General features: G+C 38.4%; 1 protein-coding gene across 5 annotated transcripts in view; it reads left to right on the plus strand.

The window, feature by feature from the left end:
- Nucleotides 1-17,243, plus strand: part of Tfb1m (transcription factor B1, mitochondrial) — a 39,483-nt gene that overhangs the window by 5,766 nt on the left and 16,474 nt on the right. For all 5 annotated transcript variants that reach the window (XM_070010678.1, XM_070010683.1, XM_070010680.1 and 2 more), the window contains exons 3-5: nucleotides 6,921-7,029; nucleotides 8,550-8,701; nucleotides 15,257-15,376. In XM_070010678.1, coding sequence (XP_069866779.1) covers nucleotides 6,921-7,029; nucleotides 8,550-8,701; nucleotides 15,257-15,376 — 381 coding nt within the window. The remainder of the gene's footprint in view (nucleotides 1-6,920; nucleotides 7,030-8,549; nucleotides 8,702-15,256; nucleotides 15,377-17,243) is intronic.

Raw genomic sequence — 17,243 nt, forward strand, 5'->3', positions numbered from 1 at the left:
TTAAAGCACAAGCTCAGTAATGTCTCACATGGAAAATAAGAGATTCACTGTCACTGTCACTACCTTCATGTATCATGTTAACTGCTAAATGTGTCATTCAGTAGTAAAAAGTAAACATGTAGCAAGAACTATCAAAAAGGTTTCTGTTCACCTTTCTAAAAGCAAAAGTAATTTTCAAGGTAAACTACAGGAAATGTATATTTGACTTCTCATCAATTTCAGAAGAAGCAGAATTAATTCTTAGTGCCTTCTACATAGGAAGAAGACTTGCTTAAAAGAAATGTTGGGTACTAACACATAAGCTTCTTTTTCTTCTAAAGAATGTTTCAGTATGTAAAACTACTTTCTATTAGAGGTCCTAAATTAATCATAAAACTGAGTAAAGGCAGAAGGAAAGTGATCTATTTTAAGGATTCCATTCCAGTGATTTCTAAGCTAATAGAATTACTTTTTAAAGAAAGTGTAATAATTTATGAAATGTCTTGTAGATGAAAGTATGTCATTTGTAGCTTAATTCAGTTCTTACAGCATAATCATGAGGCAGCCAGGGAAGGAACACCTGGCGGTAACATGTAGGTTTCTCTTAATGTGTTGTGAAGATAAGAAAGCATGGCTGATCAGTGAAATCACTGAAGAACAACTTCATAGTAGAGTGTGGCTTTCAGTGTCCAGTTACCTGGACTGACTCAGCTTCTGCTGTTAGTTTGTAACCTTCAGCAGTAAATTCTGTCCTTGTGACTCAGGGTAAAGTGATTGCCTGCCACTTAGGAAATACTCTGCAATCCCTGTTGTAAACAATCTCATTGTTGTACCTATGTCTTGAGCATCTGTGGCTTTATGAGGAGACAGGTTCTGTAGAACAAGGCATAGGAGGAGGAGGTAAGATTGTCCCATAGAAGTATGGCAGATACCCAGTAAGATGAAAACATTGTAACCTTCCTTTGCATTGCTTGATTAGTACTTTTTGGTTGTTTATTTTCATTATGTTTTTGTGACTGAGCAGATTCTCTCTGCCTTGCAGGGAGCACAGTGCTGAGTTCATCCTTGGCTTGTCCCTGATCTTAGGGCAGATACCTTTGGTTTGTACTATGAGTTTGATGAGATGATTTTTTTAAAATCATATTAAGGGAGATTTTTTAAAAATCCTGAGAGAAGTCTCTGCAATACCTAGTTTACAAAGAAGATTTTGGGTTTTAGATAATGAGTGAATGTTGAATTTTCAAAATAAAGAAAGAAAAGAGTGTTTCTAAGTTTACTAAAATGATAGTTTTTTGTTTTATTCTTTTTTAGTGAATTATATTGACTTGGGGGGGCAGGGTTGGTAAACTAACCATCTAACATAGAGTCTGTCTTCTTGATGTTAACCATTCATATGGGTCTTTTTTATTTCCTAACTGGTCTGGCTACAGAGTAAACTTTATTGGTTTTTTTTCCACGAGGCAACTTTGAATTTTTTTATTCCTTTTTCTGTGTCTTATTTTCAATTTTGTTGATTTCTGCTCTGTAATATGTCCTCCCATGGCTTACTTTAGGTTCGATTACTTCTTTCTACAGCTTTTTAAAGGTATAAGGTGAGATCACAGACTTGGGCCCTTCTTGTTTTCTTACAGGTCTTTAGTGCCATACATTTCCTGCTAAGTACTACTATAGACCTCTGGAATTCATTAGCTCAGACCTCTTGCTTCACCATCTCCACTGTTAACTCTGATTCTCTTGTTTCTCTCTTATAAGGAGCTTTGTGATTGCATTGGACCCATGGAGACAATCCAAGATAATCTCCTCAATCTAAAAGATTTCGCTCACACCTGCCAGGTCCTTTCTCCCATGTACTATCACAGATTTCAGTGACTAGAACAATGTTTGGGAGGCCATTATTCAGCATACTACAGCTTTCTTGTGTTAGTTTGATGGTCAGCTGAAGCTTTATAGTATGCATTTTTCATGGAGACAGCTTCCCCCCTCATGTATAACATGCACATCTTGTCCTATGTCCATCTAGTAGAGTCTGTGGGTAATGAATACTGATGCTTTTGTATGAGTTGAAACAAAAGCTTTTATTTTTTCACTGTTTTTTAAAAATATGTCAATAAGGTTTTCTTACAGAATCCTGAAGATGCTGCTCTCTTGTCTTCTCAGTTGCATTGTTTTCAACAAGAAGTCTGCTGTCATCCTTATCTTTGTTCCTCTGACTGCTTTTAAGGTTTCCTCTTTTCCATTGGTTTTGAGCATTTTTATCATGATGTGCTTTTGTGTACTTTCTTTAAGCTGTGGTACATTGGTCCTCTTAGATCTGCAGGCTGGTGTCTAATAATACGAAAATTCTTATTTCATGTATTTCATCTCTTATTAATGTAAAGGAGGAGAATATTTCTACTTCCTAATATATTGTGTTAGCCAAAGATTTTTCTTAACCAATAAGTTATGGGCTTGCTTCATGAAATTCTACAGAGAAAGTAAGTTCATCAACTAGTATTAGTATTGCCTCTGTTTTATAAAAGGTAAATACAGGGAGATCTGTTGTTTCATGAACATAGTGCTTCTTACTGTCTCAAGCTTGCTGTTAGAACTTTTTAGCTTTAGCTTTCCCTTGTTGAAAGTTCATGTGTGTTATCTTTGATGTATAGTACAGAACAGATAGAAATGAATGTGAAGATACTATAATACTTCCGGGAGCCAGTAAATGATTGCTATTATACTTAGTCTCCTTCCTAAATAAGCAGACATGTAAAGTAATTTAGATATTCCAGCAGGAAGAGCTATTTTTAATTAGAAATAGTGAAATTTTGAAATTCATATATCGCTAGTATATATTTTAAAAGGAAGGGGTTTTTCCTTCTTTGTATTGTGATAACAGATGCTTACTATACACATGAAAGCTATTTAATAGAACTGTAGTTAGTCATAACTCAACGGGAAAACTCCACAATTAAGCAAAAGGTGTCTTTTAGCTGAAACAATTTCTAAGTCCACTGTGAATTGAAAGGACAGAGATGACTGCTAGGAGCAGACCTAGCATTGTAGCAGATTTTCCAGCTACCGCAACAAGAAGAAGCAGTTACTAATGGTGAGACAAATAAAAAGCCAGGAAATGAATGGTCAGGGATGAACACATGTCCATAACCATTGAGATCCTCCCATTGAGGCCCTCATCCAGGTACCAGTGACCAAGGTCATCGAGAAAAGGGGTAGGGTAAATGAGTTTCTACTATACATGTTCTAGTGCTATTTAAACAATAGGTAAATTATCCAGGTACCAGTGACATGTGCTTATAAACCTGGTTATTCAGGAGGCTGAGATCTGAGGATCACAGTTCATAGTCAGCCTGGGCAGGAAATATCCAATAAACTACTCAGGAAAAGTCAGAAGTGGTGCTTTGGCTCAAATGGTAAAACACTAGCATTGAGCACAAAGAGGCTCAGGGATAGCACTTAGGCCCTGAGTTCGAGCCTCAGGACCAGCAAAAAAAGCAAGCAAATTAACTGAAGTCATGGTCATCTTCTCTTGAAGAAATCTATTTTAACATTATGTCTTTGGGATAGCAGCATCTGTCTTCCTTCTGCATTCTATATAAGAACAGATTTTTCATCTGTCACGTTTCATATCATGGATTCTTTCCATAATGTTGCCTGCCCCTCTGCAAGTTATTTATTTCAGTGGTGTTTGGGCCCTACTCTAAGGTAAAGCAGAAGAAGATAATTAACGCTTAGCTGATTATGAAGCCTTGGCTGGCTGCCGTCAGACTCTCACTGTGAGAAGGTGGCATAAAATATACAGAATGGCCCTTTGATATAGTTCTTTGTTCTCAAGGAAAGTAGAATTTTTACCTAAGTTCCAAAGAATTACATGAAATCTTTTCTCATCAAATTAAATCAAAAAGCTGCCCAGGTGGATGGCAGTTACATACCCCCTGCTGAAAAGCTTTCAGTAAGACTTCACTTGTTAGTGGATTTTTTTTTAAATAGCTATACAAAAAAATCTTCTGTATTTGTTTCTCTTGTTTGTGATTCTTATTAAAGACATGTCCATTACATTGTTTCTTCGTGTATCTTTCAAAACTGTATGCCAGAAAACTACTTTCTGTCTTGGAGACTTTTAATTAATTCTGAATAGAGAGTAAGAATTTTGTATTTCATGGTGCAAATTGTGGGAGTTAAAACTTCTAACAATGACTAGGGGTCATGTGTTATGGAGATGCTGCTCTTTTTCATGATTTTGTTTTCTATTCCTTCTTTAGTTAATGAGTATATTTAATGTAAGCTGTGTTACATCTGATTTTGGAAAAGCATAGGATTGAAAGCTAAAATTAAAATGATATAGTTTGTGAGAATACAGATATTCATTTGCATGCATCCATGGTCATCTGTCCTGTACACCTCCGTGGTTGTGTTTGAAGGGCTGTGGTGGTGCTTGTACACAACTCACCATATCCCCAAGTAGCATAATCAGAATGAGAAAATTTTCTCCTATTGTAGCTATCATTGCTGGGCATTATTTAGGTATTTGAAAAGCTATTGTTGCCAGTGGCTCACACCTGTAATCGTAGCTACTCAAGAGGCTGAGATCTGAGGATCAGGGTTTGAAGCCAGCCCAGGCAGGAAAGTTGGTGAGACTCTTATCTCCAATTAACTACCAAAAAAGCTGGAAGTGGAGCTGTGGCTCAAGTGGTAGAGTGCTAGCCTTAAACAAAAGAAGATCAGGGACAGTGCCTAGGCCCTAAGTTCAATCCCTAGGATCAGCACGCGCGCGCGCGCACACACACACACACACACACACACACAGAGCTATTGTCAGAGCTACTGTCTGGACAGACACTTGTAATCCTCACACCTCACACCTGTAATCCTAGCCTCTCAGGAAGCTGAGAGCTAGATGGCTGAAGTTCAGAGACAGACAGAAAAGTTCCCTAGACTCCCATTACCAAAATAACCAGCACAAAGCAGGGCTCAAGTGGTAGAGTGCCTAGTCAAGCAAGCTTGAAGCCCTGAGTTCAAACCCCAGAACTGCGGGACAGAAAAGAAAAAAAGCTGTTGTCTATAATCATAATATCAATTCAGTCAGCATCCACTTTTTCTCCATAACTCCTTCAAGGCCCTCTGGGAGCCAGTGGATGCTAGCTCCCATACACTCTGCTTGGGGAGGCATGCAGGAAGCGGGGGCTACAGAGCAGTCACGGACATGGTGGGACTCCCACAGGGTGGATTTGGCTTGTCGTTAACTGAGACTTGAACCTGAGTAGGAATGCAAAAGATAACAAGAGAAATGCTCCTTTCAATATGGGAAAAGCTGGTGGCTCACACCAGTAATGCTAGCTACTCAGGAGGCTGAGATCTGAGAATCATGGTTCAAAGTTAGCCCCGGCCAGAAAGTTGGTGAGACTCTTATCTCCAAATTTAACCACCAGAAAGCCAGAAGTGGCACTGTGGCTCAAGTGGTAGAGTGCTCGCCTTGAACTGAAGAGCCTCAGGGACAGTGCCTAGGCCCAGAGTTCAAGCCCCACAACCAAAAAAAACAAAAAACAAAAACTTGGGAAGGGAAGATAGATTTGTATTTATATCAGATTTGGAGTATGCAGTTGTATTCAAGTGTGAGAAATATTAACATTTCAAATGTGGTTATCAGAGCATATAAATTAATACCAAGGAGTCAAATTTACATTGTTTTTAGTCCTAATTACATAATTATTTTCTATATTGACATCATGTAACATAAGCTTTTAGTTCTGCATTTTTATTTTCAATAGGCTAATTTATTTGTTTTAATTACGTGAAGCATAATTACAGGAAAAACTTCAGCCTTCTCTATTCTTGGTAAATGCTATCATTAAATTCTCAATGTTTATACAATAAGTGCATGTCCCATAGGGAGGTAACTCTTTAACTTTTCAGCATACTGAAATTACTATGTTTTCTAAGATTTATTGCCTGGAACCCATCAGGTTAATTTTTAACAAATAATGGTGATTTTAAATAATCATTAAATATGTTAGTATCTGAGGTGTACAGTTATTATTGTTAAATGATCATGGCAAACTGTATTTGTGGCCTAAATATCTTGATAAGGCTAGGATCCTTTTTGTATATTTAGGCTGTAAAGACTAAGTAGAATTAAGCTTACTTTTTTTTTTTTTTTGGTCCAGTCATGGGGCCTGAACTCTGGGCCTGGGCGCTGTCCCTCAGCTCTTCAGCTCAAGGCTAGTGCTCTACCACTTGAGCCATAGCGCCACCTCTGGCTTTTTTTCTTTTTGCTTATGTGGTGCTGAGGAATCGAACCCAGGGCCTCAGGCATGCAAGGCAAGCGCTCTACCACTGAGCCACCTTCCCAGCCCAAGCTTACATTTTTATATGGCTTATTCCTAATTCTCAGTATCTCATTGTACTCTGTTTAGTCATTTTAAGATGTGAGTTGAGCCGGGTGCCGGTGGCTCACGCCTGTAATCCTAGCTACTCAGGAGGCTGAAATCTGAGGATCGAGGTTCAAAGCCAGCCCGGGCAGGAAAGTTCGTGAGACTCTTATCTCCAATAAACCGCTAGAAAACCGGAAGTGTTGATGTGGCTCAAGCGGTAGAGCGCTTGCTTTGAGCTGAAGAGCTTAGGGACAGCTCCCAAGCCCAGAGTTCAAGCCCCACAACAACAAAAAAAAAAAAAAAAAAAAAAAAGAGTTGATTTTATGCTGAGTTCTGTGCAGAAATAGAATATATTCTGATGGTTAGAGCTATACTGATATATTATTTGTGGAATTGTAAGCTATTGCACAGTTACCTGTTATTACCTACAATCCTGTGTGTAGTAAACACAGCCTACATCGCGCACTGTCAGTTTATCAGTGATCGCTCCTCATTTTTCCCATTTCTACTGATTTAATGTGTTTTATTTCTCTCTGAAGTGTGGGAGCTTACCTTATTCTTCTTTTTGTAAACTAGATGCTTTGTGATGCAGCACCTGGGAAGCTCAGGATTGTGCATGGAGATGTGTTGACATTTAAGATAGAAAAGGCTTTTCCAGAAAGTGTAAAAAGACTCTGGGAGGATGGTAAGTTCGCTGAGTTACTTAGTTTGGGGGGGTTTTTTTGTCATTATTTATCCACCTCTTTTGTGATTGTTTATTTATTTTTAATTTTTTTGTCGGTCGTAGGGCTTGAACTCTGGGCCTGGGCGCTGTCCCCAAGCTCTAACAGCTCAAGGCAATTGCTCTACTACTTGAGCTATAGTGCCATTTCATTATTTATTCCTTTGTCAAATATTTATTGTATTAGATGTACATTGTAAATTTGTTTTTATATTAAAATATCTGAACAGACATAATATTGTGTAATATTTATCCAATTTGCCTTCTTCCTTCTAAAATGTAAAATGTAGGATTTTTTGTTTTGTTTTGTTTTGGGGTTTTTTTGTGCTAGGGCTTGAATTCAGGGCCTGAGTGCTATCTTTTAGCTTTCACTCAAAGCTAGATAGGATTACAGGCTGAGAGCCTATAATCAGTGCCCAGACTGTAATTGCCTTTTAATTCTAATTGCTTTGACTCACATCTTCGTGTTTATTTTTCTGTGCAAATAAACTTGTTATTTTTTTTTTTTTTTTTTTTTTGGTGCTAGTAAAGATGTGCTAAGTGTAATGGGATTACACTCAGTGACTCACCAAGGTTATATGCTTTCAGGGACAAGTGTTACCTGCTCTGTGCCAGCCTGCAGAACACGGTTCCTTGTTTCTTGTTTATCAGAAACTCTGAGAACAAATAAAAGAAAGACAGGGACACATCTGAGTCTAGATACTGTGCTCCTATGTCTCTGACCACCCTAGGTCCAGGCTACCAGTGGCCTTCCTCTAGTCTCCCCACTAATGTGCCCTTCTCAGCGCATAGCCCATGGCCTCTGCCCGCACCTCAGCTATGCTAGGACTGCACCGACCTTCCTGTTTCAAACCTTATCTGACTACATTTCTGCGTTCTGTCTTCTCTGATCCTAGTACCTTCTGTGTTTACTTTGACATTTGTGAACTTGCTGTAACTATTCTTTGCCATTGGTTATTTTTGTCATCCATTTTTAGGTGCTTTTTCTGTCAGTTTTTCTTTCTGGACATCCCATGCTTCAGATTGTCTGGGTTGTTCCACCCCTGTGATTTCGTTTTTCACCTAAATATTGAGGGCATTCACATCCTGCATCTAACCTGTGTCCCTTTCATGGATATCTGATACTCCAACAGCCCCAGAGGCGCACTTTACCTTCTCATGTTCAAAGAAAACTATCTTTCTCTCAAATAAACTCTCTTTCATAGATTTCCTAAACCAGAAATCTGAGGACTTATACTGACTGACTAAATACTAATTAGATAGAACTTTTCCTTAGTGCTATACAACTGGTTATAAATATATATATGTATATATAATTCTTTAGAATGCTTTTAAAGAATTAATGGACTAAAAAGTACTCAGCTATATCTTTTTGTATATTTTTGTTTGATGCTATTAATTGTTTTTTCTCTTAATTAAAATAATGTTTCTCATATATTGATGAAGTTATCTGAGGTTTTATTTCTTCCTCTTCTGCCAAACAGATCCTCCAAAGGTACATATTATTGGAAATTTGCCTTTTAGTGTTTCAACCCCACTAATTATCAAGTGGCTTGAAAATATTGCCCTTAAAAATGGGCCTTTTGCTTATGGCAGAAGTCAGATGACTTTGACTTTCCAAAAGGAAGTGGCTGAGGTAAGTTTGAACTGTTTCTGGACATTTTATCACATGATCAAATTCCAAAACAACACTGCAATTTTATGTCTGTCTGAGTGTTCTATGTTAATTTTACACAGGAGGGAAAAAACAAAATCCGAAATCTTAGGCAAAAGGTAGGCATACAATGAGGACACTGATGTAACTGCTGGAAACTTGTAGAGAGAACAAGAACCAATGTATCAGCCAAAAAACCAGTGTGGAAAATGAGGGCCATTACCTTAAGCAAGACCAGAGAGGAAAGCTGTGCAATATTAGTCACAGATGCATGCATGAACACTGGCCTGCGATGCCTTAGAACTGATTCTTTGCACTCAGTAGGATGAGAGTCAAACAGTGTGATAATTACTTGGGGGCAGTATATGGACTTTACCCCTACACACATGTGCATGTGCACACACACACACACATACATATGCACATGTGTGCACACAACTCACCAATTTCTGCTGCCCCTTCCCATGGTAGTGTTCCAAGTTCATCTCTCTAGGAAGGAAACCTCCAAGGTAGACAAGAGCAGCTTTTGAGCTGCAGAGGTCCAGAAGGAGCTGTACACACTCATTGTTCAGCCTTACTCTGACCACAGCTCCAGACTAGTCCTGACCTCCAAGGCAATGAGAACTGGGAATTTTGAATTCATTGTTCTCTGCCATCTGGGTCCCATAGATTTATGTCCATATAAGTCATACGGTGTAGGTTTGGCCCCACATTGAGCTGTATAGGGATGTATTCACACAGTATTCATTCTTCTTACCTTGAACATCTTGTGTAGTATTTGCTTTCATGGTTGCTCCTGAGATTTGTAATTTACATAGCTATGTATATTATGTACTGCTTGTCATAATTTGTCCAGGCTCCTGTTTGGGGACTTGGAATTAGTTTCAGTGTTTTGTTATTACAAGCAAAATTGTCATGAACATTCTTATATTTATGTCACCTGGGCCATGAGAATGAGATTTGTCTAGGAATGAGTCCAGAAGTGGCATTGCAAATCTTCACTCTTGCTGCGTAATGGTCTCTAAAGTCATTATGCCTATTTTCATTCCCACTAGCTGTGTATACGTGTGTGTATGTGTTCGTTTGTTCATTTTGTTCCATATTCTTGCTAGGACTTGCCAGACATACACTTTTTTTTTGTTAATCTGGGAGTAGTGGCATGTCATGATACTTTACTTCAGCTTTCTGATTTTTAATGAATTTTATATGTTTACTAGCCTTCAAGTCACTTGATGTTTACATATGAACTGCTTGCTTTTTGTCCATCTTCTCATGGGTGGCTGTCCTTGCTCCACTGATTTGTAGTCTGTACATGTTCTCTGTCCCAGTCCTTTATTACTTATATGTGCTGACATTTCCTCGTCTGCTCTGTTGCATGTTGTCATTGTTGAAAATCAGGAGTGGTACTTTTTGTGTCTTGAGATCATGAAGATACCTTTCTGTTACATTCTAAAAGCTTTATGTTTAATATTTCAGATTTCTACCCATAGCCCACTTGGGGTTGATTTATGTTTGAAATAAGGAACCAGTTTACTATTTTTGACATATGGGTCCCAATAAGCCCATTTAGTCCTATTTATTATCACCAGTGGCCTCTAACAATACTTCTCTGCAAAAGTCATATAAGCTTTGCTCTAATTAGAGACACCAAGGAGAAAATGATGTGAAATCCAGGAAGCAGAATTCCCAGTATGGACGAAAAAACATTCAGATCAGAGCCAATTAAGAACGCAGAACATGGCTGGGAAAGTGGCTCAGTGGTAGAGTGCTTGCCTTGCATGCATGAGGCCCTGGGTTCGATACCTCAGCACCACATAAGCAGAAAAAGCTGGAAGTGGCGCTGTGGCTCAAGTGGTAGAGCACTATCCTTGAGCTGAAGAGCTGAGGGACAGTGCCCAGGCCCAGAGTTAAGGCCCGACGACCAGCAAAAAACAAAAAACAAAAAAAAAAAGAACGCAGAACATGATCATATAGATCATATTTACATGTATTGAAAAATAGTTATACAAGTTTGGGATTGAACTACTGCTCAGTACAAAACTAAATGTAGAAGGGAATGAAACAAAAGGTGCTGGGCTTTTTTTCCAAAAAGTTTTGTGTAGCTAATGTCATTATCCTAAGTGAATTTACCTCGAAATGTAGTGAATTTCGCATCTTTTCTTGAGGATCACACCTGCAAGAATATATAAGTGATGAAAAAGAATGATGAGAAAGGCTTGCCCACCAAGTGTTAGGCTGTATGTGAAGCTTGCCATACATCAGAAGGTCCAGAATCAGACAGCCTGGTTATGATAATGCTCAGATCAAATACTGTGAACCTGTGACTATTTCATTAACGTCTTCTAAAAGCTCATGTAGTAATTATAGGCAGGCTGAACTTGACATAAGTCATAGGCTTGTTGAAGTCATGGTGTTCAGGTTTTCCATGTTGTTGGGCCTGTGGGTTTTTTTTGTTTTGTTTTGTTTTTGTCGGTTTTGGGGCTTGAACTCTGGGCCTGGGCACTGTCCCTGAGCCCTTCAGCTCAAGGTTAGTGCTCCACCATGTAAGCCACAGCCCCACTTCTGGCTTTTTCTGCTTATGTGGTGCTGAGGAATTGAACCCAGGGCTTCATGCATGTGAGGCAACTACCCTACCACTGAACCACCTTCCCAGCCCCAGGCCTGTGGTTTTTCCTAACAGGGTCTAACATCAACCTCTTTGTCTTCTGTCATTTCCACAAGGCCAGGGCTGTTTATGAGCACCTCCCCAGCAGGAAAGGAGACACCTCTATACTCATTATATAATTAATTGCAAAAGATGTGTACCTTCTCAACTGTAAGCCTAACTTTTCTACTTAAACTTATTTTAGATGAATAGGAGAAAAAAGTTAACATTGTCCTTGTGAATTCTTTGACCCCTTGTTTTTTTCAAACTCAATCAGAATGCTTTTAAAAGCTCAGGGGTTAGACAGGTTTCCTTTTACTGAACATTTTTAACTGCCTTATTTCTTGGCCTTTGTTGTTAAAATCATCTATCCTAATGGATTTTGAGATTCATAGCTTCACCTATAATATTATCTATTTTAGAAATCGCAGTGCATAATAGTGGTTGGCAGACCATTTAACTCTTTAAGCTAGCTTTTAATGAAGTCTTTCATAGAGCTTTCTTGTCTGTGACTTGAATTTGAATAAGTTGGGGACAGTTACATGTGCTGCTTGATTCCAAATTAAAACCCTTGGTTCATATGTCTTCATTTCCACAATCTAGGCACAGAAATGGCTGTAGACTGGGGTATCACCCCTGACTACTGGATACTTTGCTTTCTAGATGAAATATGCTGGAGTATATTTTTACATCAGTTAGAATATTTTCTTGCCTTTTAGGCTTCCTTTTTTTAGAGAGATTTTAAATTCTTAAATTCATCATTTGAAGCACATCTTTCAAATGTAAAGTAAAACATTAACTAGGTCTTAAAAAGAAGGGAATCCAGAATGAAATAATAATTTCAAAACTGTAGGCAATTCTTAGGTTCATTTTATTAGTTTTGTCATTTTGTCTGTGCTACGTTTGGTTTTAAAGATCTGTTTTGAGTTGTGCCAGTTGGATGTTACACATTTACAGTGCATTTGGAATTTATGTTAATTTCAGTAAGAAAATTAAACTGATGTTTTTTCTTCCTGAAGAAGTGTTTCTTACATTTGGCATCCCAATAATTTTAGCTGACCTGTTTAAAATAAAAAGAGGGCACTGGGTTGTGGTAAAACAAGGCCTGGCTCTCTTTTGGGACTTTCTCTCCCAGAACCAATTTTGTAATCTTAAGACAAAGTTCTAACAAGCCAAATAATGTGGTTTTCCCACTGAGAGCAGGTTAGAAGCAACAAAGAGCCTAGTTGAAATGTTCTTCACGTGTTAGTGAAACAGGAAGCTTCACTGAACCCAGCTCAGCCAATAGCACCCAGCGCCCGAAGTACTTCTGACGGTTTAGTGCAGTTCTAGCTACTTTGAGTGACCAGGATGTTCCAGTCTTCCCTGGGTTTTATAACATTGACCCTGAGTACTCACAAGAGGTTTGAATTGTCCTAAGAACACAGAACAGGCCGACCCTTCTGCTTACCACTCAGCTCCAATATACTGCTGTATTTTCACCTCTTTAAAGAAATAAAACATTGTAAATGTGTTTGGATCCCTCTTTTATACTCTTTTTTTTTTTTTCCCTGCTCTGGATGAGCCTCATTACCCTTAGCACATTTTCTCCTTGTTATTGTAGGTGTCTGTGTGCACAAAGAACAACAGGAGAGTCTTAAGGTTTGTAGATAAATATCATTAGATCATATTGATTTTCTACCACTTTTATTTTTCCTCTAGTTTGAAAATTATCCTATGAGAATAACCTCTTCTATTCATTATAATTATTATTTTGTAATCTCTTGGCAAAATTACCATAATTTACTCCCTGTTGTTGAACTAGGTGTTTTTTTTCATAATGTACATCATGTTACATTGACCATTCTTACACATGTCTCTTTGTGTAAGTGTATAAACTATCCTAAGACACATTCCCAAAGGTAGACCTAAAAGGTCATGTGGATTTACACAAGGTCAGTAAGCTGTTGTGCATACTGCCCAGTTATGTGTGTTTATACCAATTTTCACTCTCACTAGCCTGGGAGCTTGGTATTTATCTCACAGAAATGACTACATCTCATTTTGGTTTTAATTTGCATACCCATACTTTGTTACTTGGTTGAACATATTATGGTGGTGATTTATTTGGGCTACTCTTTTATGCTTCCCTCAGCATCCTGTCTTGTCTGTGGCTTATCCTATTAATGACTAGTACGTAGTGTGAATGCTAATCCTTTGGTTCTTCAGAGGCCTTCTCCCAGGCTGTTATTTAGCTTTACAATGTTTGCATTGTACATATACTCTTAATTTTAATAGTAAAATGTATTAGTCTTTTGTGGCTTCTGCTTTTGTATCCATAACACATGGGGGTCGGAGATAATATACTTAGGAAAATCTTAAGGTTTTGCTTTTCACTTAACCATTGATTCACTTAGTATTTTTATTTATGGTACAAGGTTGGGGCCAGATGGAATGACCCATCCTTTTCCATTAGCAATTGATGTGGTACATATTATGGGTCAGATGTCCATATCTGCTTGAGTCTTTGGCAAAGCTCCGTTCCATTGGTCTATTTGTGCCTCTGGTACTACTGCCTTACCTTTGATGTTTAGAGTGGTGAGTGCTCTCATTTGTTGCTATTCTTTAATTTTATGTAGGTTTTATATATACATAAATGTCAGATGTCAGTTACAGGTGTGTATGTGTGTGTATTTTTTTCTTTAAAATCTCGGGTTTTTAATAAAATTGCATTGGAATTATGAATTTGCATTTATTTAATATTTTTGAAATAAAATATTCAGTTGCTTGAAAGAATAATTTCTTACACTTTTGGTTTGGTTTTGGTTTTGGTTTTGGTTTTGCAAATTTATCAATCAAGAGTGACTTAATTCATCAAGAACTCTTTTTTTTTTTTTTAGTACCAGTCTGGAGCTTGAACTCAGGGCCTGAGCACTGTCCCTGCTCTCTTATTCAAGGCTAGCACCCTACCACTTGAGCCACAGCTTCACTTCCAGCTTTGTTTTGGTGATTTTAGTGGAAATAGTCTCACAAAGCCAGGTGCTGGTGCCTAACACCTCTAATTATAGCCTGTCAGGAGTCTGAGAACTGAGTGTTGTGGTTAAAGCCAGCCTGGGAAGGAAAGTTCTTGAGACTCTTGTGTCTAATTAACTACCAGAAAACTAGCTTAAAGTAGTACAGCACTAGCCTTGAGTAAAAAAAAAAAAAAAAAAAAAAAAAAACAGCTCAGGAACAGAGCCAGGCACAGCGTTTAAGCCCCAAGACCAACCAAAAAAAGAGTTTCACTGATGATTCCTCTGGGAGCTGGCTTCAAACCACGATCCTCAGATCTCAGCCTGTTGAGTATCTAGCATTACAGACAAGCCACCGATGCCCACCTTCGTCAAGGATTCTTTAATATGCAGTTTATTACATTTAAATAAAAGAAAGCATTAAATTTTTATTCATATATTGAAGTAGTTTAGAAAATTAAGTATTTAAGCATCTTTAGTTTTTCAATATGCTCATGAATTTCATCATCAAATACTTATTGATTAGTTGTTTTGGGCAAGACCTTTTATTTTTTTATTTTTTTTCCTTTTTTTTAAATTTAATTTTATTTTATTTGTGTGGGCAAGACCTTTTAGAATGAAATGGTGGTTTCAAAATCCCCAATAGTTGCTATTAAGAAAGTTTTCTTAATGACTTTTTAATGTATTGTTCATGATAATAATTGACAATTAATTAAAAGGTGTTCCTCGGTTGATAATGTTGGAGGGAAATTTTCCCCAGGCTGGCTACGTGTCATACCTCAGCCTGTATTCTTACAATTTGCCATAAATAATCTAGAATCAATAATAATGGGGCGCTGGCTCCATCTTGTCTGGTCTAATTGGATTAATTACTTACTGAAATACAATTTTGTCCTTCTGTAGAGACTCGTAGCCACTACAGGAAGCAAACAGCGCAGTCGCCTTTCCATTATGGCCCAGTACCTCTGCACCGTCAAGCACCTCTTCACCATTCCAGGGCAGGCCTTCGTCCCCAAACCAGAGGTAAGCGTCTGCTTTTTTTGTTGTTGTTTATTTGTTTGTCTGGAGACTTGAACTCAGGGCCTGGAGGCTCTCTCCCTGAGCCTCTTTGTGCCCAAGGCTAGCATATTATCACTTGAGCCATAGTGCCACTTCTGGTTTTTGAGTGGTCAATTGGAGATAAAGAGTCTCATGAGGACTTTTCTGCCCATGCTGGCTTTGAACCGCAATCCTCAGATCTCAGACTTCTGAGTAGCCACCGGCGCCTGACACTTCTGCTGGTTTCTAAGCAGGCATATTTTTATGTCATAAATAGTATAAAGTTACAACTGTGTTGTAATATTTGTTCCCAAGGATGCATCATAGGAAATAATCTCTAGGATCTAATATTTATTTACATGCAAATTGTATCATAACTTTTTTAAAACATATCTTGACTCCTCCATGGTATAACCCCTGTTTTCACTGTATTTGATGTTGGTATAATTTTGGGAGGGGAAGGGAAAAAACAAATTATTTAAATAGGGATACAGGTGGGCCCATTGCAAGATGCTATGTCGAAAAACGAACTTTACAACTTGGGGGGTGGGGGGGGTTGGAGTGTAGTTGTGGAGATAGGTGGGCAGGGATGGTAGGGGAAAAACAAAGAAAGAGGCAACAATGCTTGATAAGAAATGTACTCATTACCTTGCTCATGTAATTGTAACCCCTCTGTACAGTATTTTCACAATAAAAAAAACTTATTTTTAAAAAAAACCTATCTTGAAGAAGAACCCAAAATTGCAGTACAAATTGGTATTCTCAAATTGTTCTTCTTGACTAAATTCAGGGTTTTTGTGGTATTAGTCAGCTTCATTATCATTATCCCCTACTACTCTTAAAAGTCTCCCAGTATGGAAGATAAGTTATATGGCTCTGTGGTCATTGAGATAAGAAATCAAAATCAATCAGTGGCTTCTGATACTTAGAAATAATGTTATATTAGGCATTGTTTTCTGGCATGAAGGTTTTTCATATTTTTGGGCTATTAAACTAGGTTCTTGCTCCTATGTGCTGGTTTCACGAGTAAGTTTTAACTATAGAAACTAAGTTTCTGTGCCACATTTTTTTAAAGCTGGTGCCTTTTAGTGAAAACCATTACTTGAGACGTTATTGCAGAAACTGAGCTAGGAAAACTCATCCATTTCCTCACTGAATTGAGCACCTGCTTCTAAAAAAGAGCCAGGCTTGGGGACGCAGCAATACAGAGGGGACAAGAGGATGTGCACCCAGTCATGAACCAAGCCTGCCCTAGGCATTCACAACATGATGAGGAACAAAGATACAGCATATAGATGTAGAATGAGAACTCTGACCCATAATAGAAGCCGATTTATGTATGTTGGAACACATTTCAGACAACTGCAAGTTCTTGCCACCATTGTAATGCTTCTTCTGCCATTTTTGTCCCCCCATTTGGGAATTCAGTCCCTCTTCCCCCTATATAATGGATTTCATTGTCAGTTCTATGCTGAATCAGCCTTTAAAGGTTGCTGTCTGTACCCACTGCCTAGTATCCATCATCTCAGTCACCCTCACGCTTGCTCTGTGCCTGGGACCATCGTTACCTCACATTTTCATGTGAGCAAACCGAGTTGCTCTTTGAGTCAGTATACTCTGTGGCCTTGAGGTCTTTGACCCAGGCAGTTCAGCTCTGAAACCTGCGCCCTTCATGCGGAATCACTTCCTTACTTCCTAGTGGGCTGTCTTGGGCAAGTTAGATGACTCACTGGACCTTGCTTGCCTTCAGTTCCTGTACTCTACTTAGAATTGTGCTCACCTGGTAGCGTCCTTAGAAGTTTTAAGCTAGCCACTATATGAAAAAGGTTTAGAGCTGGACTACCACTTGGCA

Source organism: Dipodomys merriami, unplaced genomic scaffold, assembly GCF_024711535.1.
Source record: "Dipodomys merriami isolate MVZ:Mamm:240054 unplaced genomic scaffold, mDipMer1.0.p SCAF_8, whole genome shotgun sequence".
In the NCBI taxonomy this organism is placed as follows: Eukaryota; Metazoa; Chordata; class Mammalia; order Rodentia; family Heteromyidae; genus Dipodomys; species Dipodomys merriami.